Source organism: Gouania willdenowi, chromosome 6, assembly GCF_900634775.1.
Source record: "Gouania willdenowi chromosome 6, fGouWil2.1, whole genome shotgun sequence".
NCBI classification, from domain to species: domain Eukaryota; kingdom Metazoa; phylum Chordata; class Actinopteri; order Blenniiformes; family Gobiesocidae; genus Gouania; species Gouania willdenowi.
Genome location: NC_041049.1, coordinates 70,707,964 through 70,726,707, shown reverse-complemented (window position 1 = coordinate 70,726,707; position 18,744 = coordinate 70,707,964). Strand labels below are relative to the sequence as shown.

Genomic DNA, 18,744 nt, shown 5'->3' with positions numbered 1-18,744 from the left:
TACAAAAACAATTCTCAAAAGACAACAAAAATACACAATTTTACTCCAAAAAGTTGTGCATAAATGATATTTATAATGATCGTAATTGTATTTATTTATTTAAACCAGTAGAATGTATATAACTTGGACTGTATATAGTCTGTTACAAACATCTGTTTTTAATGTATTTGTTCACTGTCCTAATAAAGTAGTAAACCGACCTATAAAAGCAAGGGAGGTATGTGGGGATATGTGTGTGTGTGGAGTAACTATCTCCCCGACGCGGTGCCAGTTCGACCTGAAACTCGGTCGACTGGTTCCAAATACCCAGAGGGTGTGTATCTGTTATTTTGGAGTAATTTGGTCATTTCAAAATGTTTATTTTAATTTTAGTTCACTTCTGGACGGCCCCGAAATGAAACCTATTCAACTTTTGACCTCAGGGTGTGAGGGGGCGCTAGCGCACCATCTTCACTGCACAGCTCAAGAGTAAGAGCAAGAGTCACGTGTGCGGCCAGAGCCAATCGCTGCGCACACAGCTAAGCCGCTGTAAAGAAGATAGTTTAGACCGAGACACGGAGCTCTCTGAATAGATCGTTTGAAACCGTCAGCCACTGGTGAGTCTTTTAGAGACACGTTTCCCAATTGCGGATTCTCTATGGTGTTGTGCATTGAAGCTAAGCTCTGACCACTCGGTTCAAAGGTAAAAAATGATTTTTGTTTTTAAAAAAGATATACTTTAATTTAATTACACACTCATGTAGTTTGGAGCTTTACGTTTTGTTTTGCGCAGTTTAGTTACTTTTTTGATTGGCGCTACAATGTCTATGGGGTTTTGTTATCAGCGTCTCAAACATTCACGGGAACACACAAGGTATTTATTTATTTGATGCGCGTTCACGGAGTCGGATGTAGACACACACACACACACACACACGGCTGATGCGCGTGTACGGAGTAGATGGATGTAGACACACGGAGGTGATGGATGTAGACCAGTGACGTGCCGTGACCACTAGGGCTGGGTAGGCACGTTGCAAACCCAGACCACCAATGACAATTTCATATGTTTCTGCTGTCAAGTGTTAATTCAATTCAAATTAACTTTATTTGTATAAAGCAATTTACAACAAAGTCATGTCAATGCACTTATCAAAATATAAAATTCATAATAAGAAAGAAAAAACTCAACAAGATCCACATGAACAAGCATTTAGCCATCTAACAAAATCTACATCATAAACACCATTAAAGAAATATAAACAATTATTCAATATAGCCTCCATACTCTCCCAACAAGATACAGTATATTTCATGACACGACAGCACATCTGTTGTTTGTGTTGGAAACACAGAGAAAATGACAACAACTTAGAACATCCTCAGTGAGGAGCATCCACCAAGTCAATCCTTCCTTTTGTTCCATTCACTGTGAAAAGTATGAAACATGTTCTGACCTTATCTTTGCTGAAGCTCTGGTATCTCAGGTGTTGGTCTCCATCTTTTAAAAGCTGTCGTTTTTCCTCAAAACAAAGTTTCTCTATCATCTCTAGCGCTGCCATCCACACTGTAGTGTTACCCCGCCCACTAGCTAGAGAACGTAGCAGCAGCGGTCACGTGATATCAATTCACTAATGTACTGTCAACTTACGTATAGCATTTAGCATAGCGCGGTCACGTCTAAAGGCAGCTCTCTACACTGCCTTTGTACGTAAATGGTTTTCATCTTGGGGACCTGACTGCGCATGCGCAAACACGTAAAATCACGCAATGAGAACGGAGTCAGAGGAGCAACGTGCCTTTGGGAGGGGGCGTGGCCTCCCTCTGCCTTACAGAGGAGCGAAAAAAAAAAAAAAAGACAGCTGTTCCAGGAAATAGCGCTGTTTAGTAATTTGGGCTATGAAACGCACAAAATGCGGACACTTTCAAACGTATAGGTACTGTATGCTATTGGAAATGAAAAATAAATAATTTTTAATTATATGATAAATAAAAAATAATAATAATAATAATTAAATAATCAAAATATCAATTCACCCTTGGGTAGGCACTGCCTACCTTGCTTACCTTGACGGCACGTCACTGATGTAGACACACACACACACACACACACTATATATATATATAATAAAAAATATACTAAATGAGTAAAATAAAACAAAAACTAAACAATATTTATACAAAAAATACACAAAATGATTCCAGAATCACTACAATGGCAACTAAAACAATAACTATACAAATAATGCACAAAAACACAACAGAAAGATACAATAATACACATGACTCCAAAAAACATACAATACAGAAAAATACACCAAACAAAAAAATATAAAAGTGAATAAAAAAACAAAAAACAGATTTATCATGCTCATATCCCATAGAATTAAACCAGGAAAATTGCACCCACATTTTGCACCCGCAAATATATCCCTTATGCTCCCACATGAATACATACTTCCGATGGGCACTGTACTAGTTAAATTTAAAAAAAAAAACACATACATGCACTACAAAACATACACAAAAATAACAGAGATGAGCAAAACTGAAACCAAAATGCAAAATTACAATGTAAACACACAAAACTACTCCAAAAACAAACAAGTCAGCAAAAATTCATAAAATCATTCAAGGAAACTTGCTAAATTACAAAAAAATACACAAAGGACAACAAAAATGCACAATTTTACTCCAAAATTAATGATATTTATAATGATCATAATTTTATTTTTTTTAAACTGGTAGAATGTACAGAACTTGGACTGTATATAGTCTGTTACAATCATCTGTTTTTCCAATAATAATAATATGACGACTAAAATACAAAAATATACAGTATGAACAAGCCTTTTATTTTTCCTTGTATTCATCTTCAGATTGGTCATCTATCTATAAAAGCAAAATAGATCTGTGTGTGTGTGTGTGTGCGAGCGTGTAGCGAATATCTCCCCGACGTGGTATGAGTTCGACCTGAAACTTAGTCAACGGGTTCCAAATACCCCAAGTGTGTGCATCTTTTATTTTGGAGTAATTTGGTGTAGCAAAACTTTCAAAACGTTAATTTTAGGATTACGGCCCTCTCGGTAATGAGCGCAGCATTGAGCGCGCTACTTCCGGTTCCGGGTTCATGACGTCACAGTTTGTTTGGGTTTTATTCTAAATGCTGAGATTATATTCTCATATTGTGGCCCTCGGAATACACATTCACTTTTTTTGATTAGATTAGATTATACTTTATTTTATTCCACAGTGGGGAAATTCACACGTTACAGCATCCAAAGATAAAGAGCAAGCAAACAAGAAAGCTAAATACAAATACAGAAAGGAAAATTTAAGGGGGGGAAAAATGTATATATGTATAAAATAAATAATAAATATTGGTCACGATAACAGTACTGAAAAAATATAAATAATAATAAGTGGCGTTTTGCAATTTTTTGGCCTCCAAAGCTGCCCTATCCGATATAGATGCTACCCTGGTTCACCTGATTGTAAATAATAGCTCATTATCAGGTTTTATATAGAGCTGCATGAAGACACCATCATTAGATCCAGGTGTGTTGGAGCAGGAAAACATCTTAAACAAGCAGGACAGAAGCTCTCCAGGACCAGACTGCTTTAACGCGTGTTCACTGGCTTTTATTGATGTCTCCTCGTTACTCACGGCACCATATCTTTTCTTTTCTCCTCAGTTTTTCTTCAACAAGCCTTTACAAATACTGAACATACTCATTATTCTGGAAGGTGCCATGATATTCTACCAGCTTTACTCATCAATGTGCTCTGAAAAGTGGCATCAGACGATATCGCTGGCCCTCATTCTCTTCAGCAACTACTACGCCTTCTTCAAGCTGCTAAGAGACAGGATAGTCCTTGGAAAAGCGTACTCGTACTCCAACAGCTCATCAGACCAGAAAGTCAGCTAGGTGCTTTCTCATTGGTTCTGTAGTGAAGAAGACATGCCCAAGAGTTTAAGTTTTTTTTTCTACGAACTGTTTTTTTTTTTTTTTTTTGGTTGATTGTCATTTAAAAGAATGAATATTTTTGTATTTCACTAAGGTTTTTTTTGTGTGTTTTAATCAATTAAATATATCTGAATGACTCTGAACTATATCAATGGTTTCTACATTAAAACACATGAAATCCTTGGTCCCCGCTTTTTCTGCTGGCCTGGCTGCATCTTTGGGCCTGGGGCAGCGCTTGGGTTTATAGTAGCAGTTCTTGCACATACATTCGTCTACGATGCACTGGCATGCGGGATAAAACTCGTACTGGGCTTAAAGGGTCCATGTTACCCCAAATCAACTTTTCTGTACTTTCAACATAATAAAAGTGCTATTTAGGCTTCATACACATGTCCAAAGTGTTTTTTTTTCATTGATTCCCTCAATCGTTAGTTAGAGGGTGATTTGCTCCTTTCTTACTGCAGGGTGAGCCCAAACACCTCGCTCCAAAATGATGACACGTTCCCACTTTGATGATGAATTTGTCGCGGCACTGAGCTGGAGAAGCCGCACCTCCAGGAAGCTCTCTGCCACGATTGACATGTAAACAGACACACCCACTGAGGTGAGCATGTAGTGCTATGTATGTATTTTCTACAGTCTACGTATGTACCGGTGAAAGCCCCGCCCCCACGCTATGTCTTGTGTTTATAAAGCAGCATGAGCTCGGCTACGGAGTGGGTGGGAGGAGGGCGGGCCCGACGTCACCGTGCGGGGAGGAGGAAGTCAGTGTCCTGTCTATAGACACACCCACTCATGAATATGCATAAATAGGCTGCAAATCAGGGTGTTTGTGTAGAGTTGCTCAGAAAGTGACTTTTCAGAGGCTAAAACTCTGGAAAACGGGAGAGTTTGGGAAAATAAACCTGAAATACTATGTTTTTGGGGTTCTTAGAACAAATGGAGATGGATGAAAAATAGCATCGCTGATCCCAAATACCTGTTTTAGGTATTACTACTCACTCCTTCTCTTTGTCCACAGCCACCACCATTATACCTATGCTTCACACTTGTCACCAGACTGGCTTGATTACACAACACAATAAGCACAACTTCAAATCTCACTGTTAACCCTTCCCCACCCTCTCCATTTCCTACCTTGAGTCTCTCCTCCCTGTTCCCTTACCTCCGACAAGCACCGAATTTCTTTGCCAGATATTCTCATGTACGATTGTTCACACAAAGACTTTAAAGAAATATCGTTCTCCTTATTAATAACCATACAGTAGGTTCAAATTTATGGGGATCTCCATTTTTTTGAAAAATTGCGATAAAATGCGCAATCTGGATCATGTTCAATATTTTATATTTCACAAAGATTGTTCAGTTACGAACCAAAATATTAATTACAATTTTTTCCCCAATGACAAGTTTTTTTTAACTTTTGAAACCGATCCTGAATCAGTACATTGATCCAAACCCCCTTTAAAAATGTAGTGGAATCTTCCATGGGGTATTGTCTATCTTTGGTTCAAATATGATCAAAATCCATAAATTACTTTTGAAGTAATCCTGTTAAACAAAATAAACGCTGATGAAAATCACAATTAAAATAAGATATTGAAGAACAAGAAGTTTATACTGTTTAGTCTTTTTTGCAAATTTTCCAGTGGTCTTAGTCCTTTTAATGTGCTTTAAAGTGTCATACCATGGCTCAAATAGTTTCTTAGACGTGTGTTTATTACATTCATTTAAAAAATTTAAAATGAACACATTTGAGTTAAAAAGCTGATTTTAAACATGTTTGTAAACCTTATATCAAGCACACTGAGGTTTCTGTTACAGAAATAGAAGTTTATTCATATATATATATAATATTTTCCTCTCTCATTTACAAACAAGTTCAATGTTATTTACCGACAGGCGAGTTCAAAGGCTACTCCTAGAAGACAGGGCACTACATCAAGACAGAATCAGACCATAGCCTTCACTGTTTCTCATTGAGCTATAAACGTCTTTTCCTTCCAAGCTGTCATCCAACTGGGAGCATCAGTTGGAAGCCCACTGCAAGTGAGGCAACTGTGTTCATATGTATATATATCATCAACAAAAAATATAAACAACTACCATCTTTGCAAAAACAAAACCCAAAAGTTATCACTGTACCACCATACAGAATTCAAACAGATGAAGCTAATACTGTGCAAATTCATGTGTGAGACATGCAAAAGTATTTTATACAGTTCTGAATAATCTCAATTCACAAAACTTCAAATTGACTACATTACTTGTTTTTGTTTTGTTTTTTTAAACATCACATTGGACGAGACATTAAAAATATCCACCTGCTCCCTGTTTACTCTCTCGTTTTTGTGCATTTCATTCTTACATTCTGCAATAGTGTCTCTGATTGGTCAACAATGCAAATCTAGATCATGAAAAAAACATAAAAACAATGACAATCATTGGATGATACGTGTTAAATCCTACTTTCAAAGTGCAAACAGAGCAGGTTGGGTTTAGTGAAGTATGTCAGTAATTGTCCATGCGTCTGTTACCAGAGCAATCTCACTGAGATAAGAATAAATGCTCCTACATTTGAAGGATTCTGTCTTTATTGATATAAAAGTGCAGCCACTCAAGACATGTGAAACCGTTCCATCTTCAAGTAAGGTCAGTGTGAATGTTGTGATCTCTCTGACTCCAAGCTCGACGATTCCAAACTGTGGCTTACAGAAGAACTGCAGTAGGGCACAGAACTTAGAGAAGATTATATCCTTCTGGTTTTGTTCGACATCTATCCATCCGTCCATTTTCCGACGCACTTGTTCCTTCTTCGTGCCGTGGGGGTATGCTGGTGTTTGTCTTTAGCCATCATTAGGCCGGTGGTACACCCTGGACAGGGCGCCAGTCCATCGCAGGGCAATACACAGTATTGGAAGAAGATGCGGATTGCTCTGATCTATTGTAGAGATGAGAGGATCTTGTTCAAAGTTTGTCTAATTTTTAAAGGCTGAGACATGGCACACTCAGTCAGCTCTGAACCCATATCGTTGTATAGAGCATTGCACAGGTTGTGAATGCTGCTGCTGTGGGTGGAGATGCCCAAAAGATGCCACAGCAAGGGCAACACTCTCTGCTTCATCATTTGAGGCTTTCGATTTCCGATGTTCGTGACAATAGCTGGACACAGGAAGAGAAAAACAAAAGCCAGATTTAGTCAGACAGATTAACTTTGAAATTGCAATCAAAACCAGCAAAATACAGAGTTTATAAGTATCAGTTGAAGAATAAAATCCTCCAAATTGACTGGAGTAGAAAACTAGATATATCTTGAATCTCGATATATATCTCTCAGCCCGACTAACCAAACATGACAGCTAATCAGCTGTTCCTTGTGAGCTCTGAGCTTACACAATTTTGTATTTACGTTTTCAGAGTGAAAATAATATGTGGTTAACTGTAAGGAATAAGACAACAAACAAAAAATGACAGGTGCTGTTCGGATCAAACACCAAATAGGAAATTTCGAAAGCAAAAAAACACATACCTGCAACCTTGTCAATAAGGTCAGCCTTTGCTTTGCCGTTCAAAAACTTGGCCTTATTGCAGAAAATCTGAAGCAGGTGAGTGTTGTCTATGGTGGAGAAAGAAATATTGATTAACATTTCTTTTTAAAGAATTTCTACACATCATTCATTTCAAAAGCTTAAACTGTGTACCAAGGTTAGAGATCAGAGCATCAATGGCTCTAACAGCAGCACAGTAGATGGGGTTATTCTTGGAGTTCAGATGATTGTCCACAATAGCTGGGACCAGTGTGTTGACCACTTGGGCCATGTTCTCCTCCAAGACACATATGATTTCTGGCAGGACCATCAAGGCATGCAGGTTGACCTTGCTGTTTGACTCTGTCAGCCTTGCACTTATGGCATCAAACACCTGAAAGAAACGAGAACATAAAACCTTTAATTTCACTGGAAGATGTACTTTTATTAAATAAACCGATTTTAAAAAGTAAAAACTGGCTACAAAGAAATGAATGTGTCATGAGCGAGTACTGACCACATGTATGTTACTGATGATCACTTTTGGGTTGTTTTGAGAGTCAGCTACAATCTGGTTGATGCCCTGGATCCTCACTTTGAAGTCCTTAGACCCCATCAGACCTGAGAGCTGCTCTATATACTGATTCTTATCAGCAACAGTTTGCGTCTGAGCTTTGCTGCTGTAATGGCTGCAGAGAATTCACAATGCATGAAACAAGCTTTACCACTTTAAGATTTTGAAAAGATTTGGAGTTAAGAGCGTCTAAACCCACCTGTTGGTCTTGTTGACCGGCTCTCTGTTGAGAGTTGGGCCCCTCTGTGTTTCGTTGCCCATCTGCGGCCGTCGACCTCTGGCTGACCGGGGGTCTATGGGCTCATTATTAAGGCCCTAAAAAGACCCAATCATCTCCACATTAGGTTCATGTAAATGCACGTACTTAGTGAAGCTCAACTCAACTATATTCATAGAGCACTTTAAATAAACAACAACACTGTACCTTTGTCATGACTGTGTTCACGATTTTCCTGATCGCTGCCAGTTCTCTGGTAGCAAGGTTATTATCCAGAACTTTGTTAAATTTTGGTTCAGCAGACAAAAACAGCAACATTTGCCGCCCAAAGAACCTGTAAAGAATGACATTTAATAAAGTAAAGCCAGTATGAAAAACAGTTATAAAATAAACTAGAATTGGCAATCTCTCAAGAATGTTCCAATCTAAACAATGTAAAACGTTTTGATCCTTTACAGCTTGTTAAGCTCTAGAAGTGAGTTAAAATATCAAACTGATCATTTCATCAGCAATCAGTCAGAGGAGTTGTAATTAAAAAATAAAAAATAAAACTGATGAAGTAGTGCTGAAGGTTTTTTCTTTGACGTACCGTGCTTCTGGCGATGCGTCCTGTGCCAGTTTGCAAATGGCAGGTATGAGATGTCCCGCGATATCTTTGCCCCCGGACACAATACGGGCGGCACCAATCTTGGTTACAAGATCAGCTAGATGTTGCGCGGCGCAATTCCTCACCGCTTTATTCCGATCACTGTCAGAATAAAAATAAAGAAAAATCAAAGTGTTGGAATCTGTTTTGTTTGAACGAGCCCAAGTGCAAAGAACTTAATAAAGTCTGTTTGCATACTCACTTGAGACCCCCTGCGAGTAAAGCATGGAGGCAGTGACTCGGTGTGCAGTGCTGCACCATCGAGTCCAGAGCTGCATCTGCATCCTGTCTGATGAAGGAGTTTGAGTCTCCAGCCTTCTTCAGTAACAGCTTCACAGTCTCCTCCAGCTCACAGTCCATGGAATTTTGGAGATGTGTGTACATGTCACCCAGCGTGCTCAGGGCAAGCCTCAACACAACTGATCGGTTATTCTTCATCTAAAAAGAAAAAATGTGACAAATGAAACGTAAAGAACTCAGTTTTGTCCATGACACACGCACTCACTATTCTATTATCTTACCTCTTCCATGACAGACTGACAACACTCGTGAAGCCTGTTCCGAATGACATCCGGGTTGTTTTGGATCAGAGAACAGAGAATTGTCATACCCTTCTTTTTCTGCTCCCTGCAAATAAAATAAAAATAAACAAGTAGTTCAGAAATTAAAAAAAGGGTTTATTACATTTCAATTTGTTGAAAACTCTGAAAAGAATTTAAAAATCACTGTTTCTCACCAGTCATCAGAGCTCATCAACTCCAGTGCCATGTCAGGCTTTTGATGATTGGAGTACTCCAAAGCCTCCGGGAGAGTCTTGGTTACATCCTTGGTGACATGGGTGAGCTTGTCTAAGTGGTGCACAAAGAAGAACTAGTTTAGTCTTAGTTGTTTCTCTGTCAGCCAGAAAACAAGCAACACGTTGCTGTGCTGCTTGATGCAAACAAAGGCCTGTGAAAAAAAACAAACAAACTGCTGAGTAGACGTAAATTTTCTTGTTTAAAATGTACAAACCAGGGCCAGGAGACGGTGACGGCTGGCTCCTACAGCTGTGGCTCCTCCTCAGACGTGATGCGGATTTGTGCTTACTGGGGTGCACTGTGGGAGGGCTTGGTTGGGGAGGTGGGGTTGGGGTGTAGCCCTTGATGGGACTGGTGGGGCTGAGAGTGGACTCATCAGACATTGAGTTGCTGTCTACAAATGAAAAGAAAAAAAAATTCTCAATTATGGATACAAATGTCACAATAAATATGGTTTGCTCATATTTTACGACACTTTAAAACAGTGGTTCTCAAAATTATTTGGTTCAAGTACCCACTTTGTCAGACTACAACATTTTGCCCAGAATACTATGAAAAAAACAACTATAAAGCATAATGAAGCAATGAATAAGTGTTGACACACATTCCCGTTCATCTCATCCCTGATGTAGGACCAAGACTGACATATATTCTAATCAAGACCATTTTATCTAAAAATCAACATTATAAAACCCCATATTTTTTATGCTTTTATTTGTTTATTTTCCACTCTCTCAAGTACCCCCTATAGTGCCATTGCGTACCCTTAGTAGTACACTTACACCCATTTGAGAAACACTACTTTAAAACATTGAGTTATTAACTAATTGCTTTTTAAAATTACTAAGCTCTAACTTTCTAAAATTCTCCCTTGCCTTTATTAACTGTCGATCTGTCATCTTCTTCTTGTGAATAAGACAGCATCTTTTGGACAGAGCGACAAGTCTTCTCACATTTTTGATTCACTTCGGGTAACTGATCATCAAGCTGCTCCAGGATCAGCGGCTGAGTCCGACCCTGGCGTGGCCTTCCATTCCTTCTCTTTTCCTGCTACAACATGGTCAGAGGAACAGAGACCTGGGTTAACTTTGAGTCAGTTTTCAAAGTGTCATCATTACTGAAAAATAATAGCTGACCTCAACTTCATATTTGGAAGGCTGGTAATCTATTTCTGGCTGCACATGACTGTAGTCGTCAGCTGGGGCCACGGTGGGAGACCACTCTATAAAGAAGGTCTGCTTAGGCAACGGAGGGGGTTCAGGGGAGCTGGTGGACGCCGCAGTGCAGGTCACTTTCTGCCCCACAACTCCAACATCAAGGGTCACGTCATCTGGTTGGAACAACAAAAACAACAAAACTTTAAAATCACTACAGGAAAATACAGCAGAAAAAAGCGTAACCACTTCCTTTTCCAACCTACCTTGAAGGCTGCTAAAGTCCATGGACACACTCAGCTTTTCAGAGGCCCCATGCATCCTTTCTGATGTGTAAGATTTTCCAGGACTGTTGACAGATGTGACAAGTGAGAAATTATGAGAGGAATCTGCTTAGCACTGTTCCAGATATCATCATACAACAATGAATAAGAATGAACACAATTAAGATCTTCTACCTGGCTTTGAAGCCACTGAAGCTGGAGCTCAGACTGGGCAGTGCACCCTCATTGCCTGAGCTGATGCGCTCTGGGGAAGTGTATGACGAGTCTCCACCAAAGTCAGCCCTCACAGGTGCATCAAGGCTGTCCAGACCAGCACTACTAGAGTTTGCCTTAGCCCTCTTTTTTGCAGCGCTGTTGGACTTGAGTGGCTCTCCAGAACCTTGAGAAAAAAAAATGTGTCACATTTTTTCCTCCCTTGAAAGCCATGTATTACTAAAGTGACACAGCCTTCATGACATGCACAACTCTAGTGGCTGATCTTATGTGGGGGGTGTGTCACATTAAATTACATTTCAACCGATTAGAAATGTCTCTACATTTAATTCTGGACTGTGAACACAAATGACAGTGCTGAACACAGTTCCAAGCACCAATGTCTAAACATTTACACAAGAACACTAGCTGGCTCATTCTTACAACTTACCAAAACTTGGTACGTAGGCTTCTGGCTGCCTGGGCTGAACAATGATGTCCCTGCTTTCCACCTGTGAATGGACAGAAAATGATTTCTTTTAATAGCACTACTCCTGTAATTCCATCCACTAACCTGAACAAAGACACGTAGCAGTTAAGCGCAGACAAAGGCCTTTAGTAGACATTCTGCTACTGTAGATTGACTTCACATCATGCACAGACACAACCATGTACTCATCGTTTTGTTTAGACAAAGACCGAGCAAAGTTTTTGGATGCATCAGGCTAATGTTACTCTTTTGCAATCGGATCAACATCAACTACTGAGCGCTTGGTGGGAATACTGTCAATATAGAAGCTGTATATACGTAAGCATTGTTTCAAGAGCATGTCCCTGGAATATGAACAATTATGTTCCCAGCCTGCCTCCCTAAGTGAGCGGTTCAGTAATGGGGTTGCTGGAAAACACACGGCACAGTAAACAGAGTGTTTTTATAAATGATGGCTGATAATAACTTCAAGAGCCATGTATGTTCAGGTAGTACTCACTAACCCTAAGCCACCAGGCGAGAAATAAGCAATTAAAAAAACTCACGATACAGCGTACAGTCTTTTATATTCATTGAATATATCTAAAAAGAAGTAGGTTGATCATATTTCATCCAAGCCTGATTCGTACACAGAGCAGTGAATTCTCAAATGAGTCACCTCCCAGGAACAGTGTCAGTGACACCTGAGGGCTCTGTGAGGTTTATCTTTCTGCACCTCTCAATGTTTCACAGATAACAAGTAAGGGCGCGACACACATCACCATCATCAACATGTGACCATTCCGTGCAAGAAATTCAAATCCACTTCAGAAGGTTGGGGTTAGGGTTAGTTCGTAACATAGTTTATGAATATACGTATTAATAGCAAACAGAAGTACAAGTACGGAGCATCTTAATCACGTGACCTATCACATCACCTAAACTGGCCAATGAGTGGCGCGACGTATGGATTGAATGTTGGTATATTGATACGGCTACATACAGATAGCCACTACTTAAAAAATATGTATAGCGATTAGGCGATATTGTAATTTTGCTATATGGCTCAAATGGAAAACTTGATATCACTCAGCCCTAGTTTGAATGTGAAATTGTATGAGATGATGGCCTCACCTGTTGAGAGTTTTTTCCACTTGGTGTGTTGCTTGGTTGTGGCTCATTCTCAGTAGAGGAAAGGCTTGACTTCTCGCTGGGGAGTTTGTTCTTCCCTTTCCCTGCGCTGGCGATCCTCCTTTGAGGTGGGAGGTCATCGGTGAGCGAGCCTAAGCTGCCATACCCGTGGAGTCGCTCACTGTCGGGCTTAGACCGATGACTCCTGGCGCTGCTTACTCGCGGCCCATCCATCACCCAGTCCATATCATCTTCAGACGCAAAGTACAGTGAGCCCCGCTGTCTTGGTATGACCAGCACTAACCCGTACTCAAGGGTCCCGTCTGAGGAGAGTTTTGGTAGCGCATGCCTGACTCGTCTGGCCTCTACAGCTGCCATTAAGCCCTCTGCGTCCTCATTCTTCTCCACCTTCTCCACAGCATTAATGAAGGGAAGCTTTCGTCCTGACCCGAGGCAGTGGTCAAACAGTGCAAACAATTCGAAAGCAAAGTGACGCACTTTCCTTTTGTTGTCTACCAAGCAGGGTGCGACCTCCGAACAAAGCTTGGGGATGTCGAACTCAATCTCAGGATGACTGAGTATCGCTACCATGATGACATTAAGGACATCCTCCCGTACCCTGGGATTTTTGTGCTTCAGGTAACCAATGACCAGGTCCAACACACTCTGTGGTGGAACAGTTTTCATCAGCTGTCGAAACACATTCAGGTATTCATTCCTCGTGATGGTCCGAGGGTCCCCGAGGGCCTTGAGGGCCACTAAGATTATGCGCTCGAAATATCTGTTTGCACACGTGTCCAACTTCTGAACAAGCAAGTTTAACACTTGCAAGGTGCTGAACATCACTTTGAAGTTGCTGTCCTCCAGAAGTCCGGGTAGAAAATATATGAATTCCTCAATGCTCTCGCAGGGAACTGATTTAATGTCCACTTCTGAGAGGACACGTTTGAGCTTTTCCACTCCATATGTGCGGTTCCAGCAGTTCTTCCGGTCCAGAAGCTGCTGGTGCATCTCATGTGAGATTAATGCTGGAATCATCATCGTCATATAGATGAGGGTCACAGGTCAACTGTCAATCTGTGATGAAGAAAACATGGAAATTTTAAAACTATTCAATCAGAAATCATAAAGCACATAATGGTGAGGGAGGAAGGAGAGTGGAGCATTGATCACTATGTAACAGTAGATTGGTAAGACTGCACTCAACCACTTGTGGCTCACACTGAGAAAGACAGTGGAGCTTACAGGTGGAATTAACCACTGCTGTTGAGCATTCACACGTCAAAGCAAATGTAAAATGCCGTAATCGGACGTTATTGGTGCTTTAGTAACTATATTTCAACAGAAAGTGGGACTGTCAACAATGGATGAACATACACAACACGCAGACTGTTTAGAGACAGAGGTCTGGTGAACAAAAGCACCGATAATTACTAATAAACTTCAGCTAATTTTGTCGTCACTTTGTGGAGAAATAGAGAATACATGTCGCCCACTGTTCCCCCCGCAACGCTGTGGAAGAAGAAACTCCTCCGCTGTCCAAACGCCCGCGTCATGAAGCAGCAGCTCGGCTCTAGGCTCGCTGTCTGCTCGGAGTTCCGCTTTGGAAGATACCGAGTTATTCGCCTCAAAACAGGACAGGCGGACAACAACACAACACAAACACGGTGCCTGCGCCGCAAAAACACACACTCCAAAGGTTTCAAAATGGCGAACACATGTCGCAAACTGAGCGCTTCCATGGTGACGCCGAGTGGGAGGGAGGGTGAGGGAGGGTGAGTGGGAACAACTCAGCTCACAGGTCAACACACAGGAAACTTTATTCATACGCCTAACCACAATAGTGGAGAATCATGTTTTGACACTCATCTATCACCGCATGTGGTCGTCAACTTTCTTACTCCTTTTACTCCTGGTTTAAATCCACTACCTCCACCATCTGGACATTATATCACGTTTGTATAATATACTATATTGTTCGTACAATAATATATATATATATATATATATATATATATATATATATATATATATATATATTAGAGATGTAACGATTCACTCAACTCCCGATACCATTCGATTCACGATCCTGTGTTCACGATACGATTCTCTCACTATTTATTTTACAAAATGGGACTGTATATAAATGACTGAAAAATATTCCTTATTTTTTTTGGGAAAATACTGTTTTTCATTGTCAAAAGAATCCCTTGATAAACTATTCAAAACAATGCAATTTAACTCAAAATAAATCTTGAACGAAATAAATAAAGGAATAATAAAACTGTAGAAGAAGCTTATTATTTAAATTCTGGTTCTACAGTAAACAACACAAAACTGCATAATAGTTCTTTTTTCTTTAAAAGTGCAACTAAAAATGTATTTTGTGCCTTAACAATTGGACTTAAAAAAAAAACCCAGTCATTTTACTGTATTTAGGTCAGATATTTGTTTGGACCAGCAGAGGGCGCTGGTTACCCAGTGGTCGTTTGACATACTGATATCTTGCAGTGAAGAAGAGATGCTATGCTAGCAGACAGAGCTAATAGAAAAACATGACTTTTACAGATAATCACGTTATATTACAAATATTCTTTTGGTGCTGAAGGGGTAAGGAATCATTTATGAACATGTTTATAAGTAGAAGTCACAAAGTCTCTCTGTTATAAAGACATATATCTGGTTCTGGATAAGGTTAAATCAGTATTTAGTGCAGTAGTTCCCAATATTTTCTGGACAATACTTAAAATATTACCTTTAAAACACTCGAACAAGTCCGTAACAGGTTGGTTCGTGCAGTCGCTTCTTAAAGATTTTGAGAGTCAATGTTCTTTTTCTTCTGGGTTCTATATTTTGAAAGCCACATTTCATGGCTAAGTGATGTCATAATGACGTCAATTAGTCATTAAACATGGCTTTGAAAAATCGAATCATCATGATAAAATAAGCACGTATTTGGCTGTGTTGCTATAGGAATAAATTAAGGCAAGACTTGCTATAAAAACAAAGCTGCAAAATGACGGTTTGCAAATCTTGTTGTTACACTGAGGCAAACAGTGGTGAACAACAACAACAACAACAACAACAACAACAACAACACTAATAAATAGTCCATAAAACGTAACCTTTCTGTTGTGTTAGCTTTCTATTAGCATCTCTTATGATAACAGGTCATTTTGACCCATGTATTAAATCAAATGTAAAATACACAAAAAAAACATGATCTATCATCTTATTTGTTTCTCATCTCTTGGTTACCTTAGTCTTCCTAATCAATTAAAATATTGGTCTTAATATTTTTGGTGTGGGCATTTGGTCGTCAACTTTCTTACTCCTTTTACTCCTGGTTTAAATCCACTACCTCCACCATCTGGACATTATATCACGTTTGTATAATAAACTATATTGTTCGTACAATAATATATATATATATATATATTAGAGATGTAACGATTCACTCAACTCCCGATACCATTCGATTCACGAACTTGTGTTCACGATACGATTCTCTCACTATTTATTTTACAAAATGGGACTGTATATAAATGACTGAAAAATATTCCTTATTTTTTTTGGGAAAATACTGTTTTTCATTGTCAAAAGAATCCCTTGATAAACTATTCAAAACAATGCAATTTAACTCAAAATAAATCTTGAACGAAATAAATAAAGGAATACTAAAACTGTAGAAGAAGCTTATTATTTAAATTCTGGTTCTACAGTAAACAACACAAAACTGCATAATAGTTCTTTTTTCTTTAAAAGTGCAACTAAAAATGTATTTTGTGCCTTAACAATTGGACTTAAAAAAAAAACCCAGTCATTTTACTGTATTTAGGTCAGATATTTGTTTGGACCAGCAGAGGGCGCTGGTTACCCAGTGGTCGTTTGACATACTGATATCTTGCAGTGAAGAAGAGATGCTATGCTAGCAGACAGAGCTAATAGAAAAACATGACTTTTACAGATAATCACGTTATATTACAAATATTCTTTTGGTGCTGAAGGGGTAAGGAATCATTTATGAACATGTTTATAAGTAGAAGTCACAAAGTCTCTCTGTTATAAAGACATATATCTGGTTCTGGATAAGGTTAAATCAGTATTTAGTGCAGTAGTTCCCAATATTTTCTGGACAATACTTAAAATATTACCTTTAAAACACTCAAACAAGTCCGTAACAGGTTGGTTCGTGCAGTCGCTTCTTAAAGATTTTGAGAGTCAATGTTCTTTTTCTTCTGGGTTCTATATTTTGAAAGCCACATTTCATGGCTAAGTGATGTCATAATGACGTCAATTAGTCATTAAACATGGCTTTGAAAAATCGAATCATCGTGATAAAATAAGCACGTATTTGGCTGTGTTGCTATAAAACATAATAAATTAAGGCAAGACTTGCTATAAAAACAAAGCTGCAAAATGACGGTTTGCAAATCTTGTTGTTACACTGAGGCAAACAGTGGTGAACAACAACAACAACAACAACAGCTGTTGTGTTAGCTTTCTATTAGCATCTCTCATGATAACAGGTCATTTTGACCCATGTATTAAATCAAATGTAAAATACACAAAAAAAACCTGATCTGTCATCTTATTTGTTTCTCATCTCTTGGTTACCTTAGTCTTCCTAATCAATTAAAATATTGGTCTTAATATTTTTGGTGTGGGCATTTGGTCGTCAACTTTCTTACTCCTTTTACTCCTGGTTTAAATCCACTACCTCCACCATCTGGACATTATATCACGTTTGTATAATAAACTATATTGTTCGTACAATAATATATATATATATATATATATATATATATATTAGAGATGTAACGATTCACTCAACTCCCGATACCATTCGATTCACGAACTTGTGTTCACGATACGATTCTCTCACTATTTATTTTACAAAATGGGACTGTATATAAATGACTGAAAAATATTCCTTATTTTTTTTGGGAAAATACTGTTTTTCATTGTCAAAAGAATCCCTTTATAAACTATTCAAAACAATGCAATTTAACTCAAAATAAATCTTGAACGAAATAAATAAAGGAATACTAAAACTGTAGAAGAAGCTTATTATTTAAATTCTGGTTCTACAGTAAACAACACAAAACTGCATAATAGTTCTTTTTTCTTTAAAAGTGCAACTAAAAATGTATTTTGTGCCTTAACAATTGGACTTAAAAAAAAAACCCAGTCATTTTACTGTATTTAGGTCAGATATTTGTTTGGACCAGCAGAGGGCGATGGTTACCCAGTGGTCGTTTGACATACTGATATCTTGCAGTGAAGAAGAGATGCTATGCTAGCAGACAGAGCTAATAGAAAAACATGACTTTTACAGATAATCACGTTATATTACAAATATTCTTTTGGTGCTAAAGGGGTAAGGAATCATTTATGAACATGTTTAAGAGTAGAAGTCACAAAGTCTCTCTGTTATAAAGACATATATCTGGTTCTGGATAAGGTAAAATCAGTATTTAGTGCAGTAGTTCCCAATATTTTCTGGACAATACTTAAAATATTACCTTTAAAACACTCAAACAAGTCCGTAACAGGTTGGTTCGTGCAGTCGCTTCTTAAAGACTTTGAGAGTCAATGTTCTTTTTCTTCTGGGTTCTATATTTTGAAAGCCACATTTCATGGCTAAGTGATGTCATAATGACGTCATTTAGTCATTAAACGTGGCTTTGAAAAATCGAATCATCGTGATAAAATAAGCACATATTTGGCTGTGTTGCTATAGGAATAAATTAAGGCAAGACTTGCTATAAAAACAAAGCTGCAAAATGACGGTTTGCAAATCTTG

At 38.7% G+C, this 18,744-nt stretch overlaps 2 protein-coding genes across 5 annotated transcripts in view; one reads left to right on the top strand and one right to left on the bottom strand.

Annotated features, from left to right (window-relative positions):
- Nucleotides 1-3,946, top strand: part of LOC114464310 (transmembrane protein 39B-like) — a 16,800-nt gene extending 12,854 nt beyond the window's left edge. The window contains exon 3 of the mRNA XM_028448346.1: nucleotides 3,675-3,946. Within this exon, the coding sequence (XP_028304147.1) occupies nucleotides 3,675-3,908 (234 nt within the window). The 3' untranslated portion in view covers nucleotides 3,909-3,946. The remainder of the gene's footprint in view (nucleotides 1-3,674) is intronic.
- Nucleotides 3,947-6,471: 2,525 nt separating this feature from the next.
- LOC114465437 (TOG array regulator of axonemal microtubules protein 1-like) lies at nucleotides 6,472-18,522 on the bottom strand. Of its 4 annotated transcripts, none has more exons than XM_028450448.1 (18): nucleotides 18,464-18,522; nucleotides 12,942-14,015; nucleotides 11,790-11,850; nucleotides 11,321-11,525; nucleotides 11,129-11,211; nucleotides 10,845-11,038; nucleotides 10,584-10,758; nucleotides 9,923-10,102; nucleotides 9,648-9,759; nucleotides 9,433-9,538; nucleotides 9,114-9,349; nucleotides 8,855-9,013; nucleotides 8,473-8,599; nucleotides 8,248-8,363; nucleotides 7,992-8,163; nucleotides 7,649-7,868; nucleotides 7,477-7,563; nucleotides 6,472-7,109 (listed from the first exon to the last, which is right to left on the bottom strand). In XM_028450448.1, the coding sequence occupies exons 2-18, from the start codon at nucleotides 13,983-13,985 to the stop codon at nucleotides 6,889-6,891; spliced, it is 3,498 nt and encodes a 1,165-aa protein (XP_028306249.1). In that variant the 5' UTR covers nucleotides 13,986-14,015; nucleotides 18,464-18,522; the 3' UTR covers nucleotides 6,472-6,888. The 4 variants fall into 4 exon arrangements, with proteins under 4 accessions (XP_028306249.1, XP_028306247.1, XP_028306246.1 ...); XM_028450446.1 differs by lacking the exon at nucleotides 18,464-18,522 and adding an exon at nucleotides 17,093-17,154; XM_028450445.1 differs by lacking the exon at nucleotides 18,464-18,522 and adding an exon at nucleotides 15,694-15,755.
- Nucleotides 18,523-18,744: the final 222 nt, after the last annotated feature.

What these genes read in the sequence shown, in the direction of transcription:
- LOC114465437 (XM_028450448.1), bottom strand. Translation starts at nt 13,985, where the DNA reads ATGACGATGATGATTCCAGCATTAATCTCACATGAGATGCACCAGCAG. An exon ending in GGACTTTAGCAGCCTTCAAG is followed by an intron (nt 11,039 to 11,128) that starts GTAGGTTGGAAA and finishes TGTTCCAACCAG; the next exon opens with ATGACGTGACCCTTGATGTT. An exon ending in GTCACCGTCTCCTGGCCCTG is followed by an intron (nt 9,760 to 9,922) that starts GTTTGTACATTT and finishes TGCACCACTTAG; the next exon opens with ACAAGCTCACCCATGTCACC.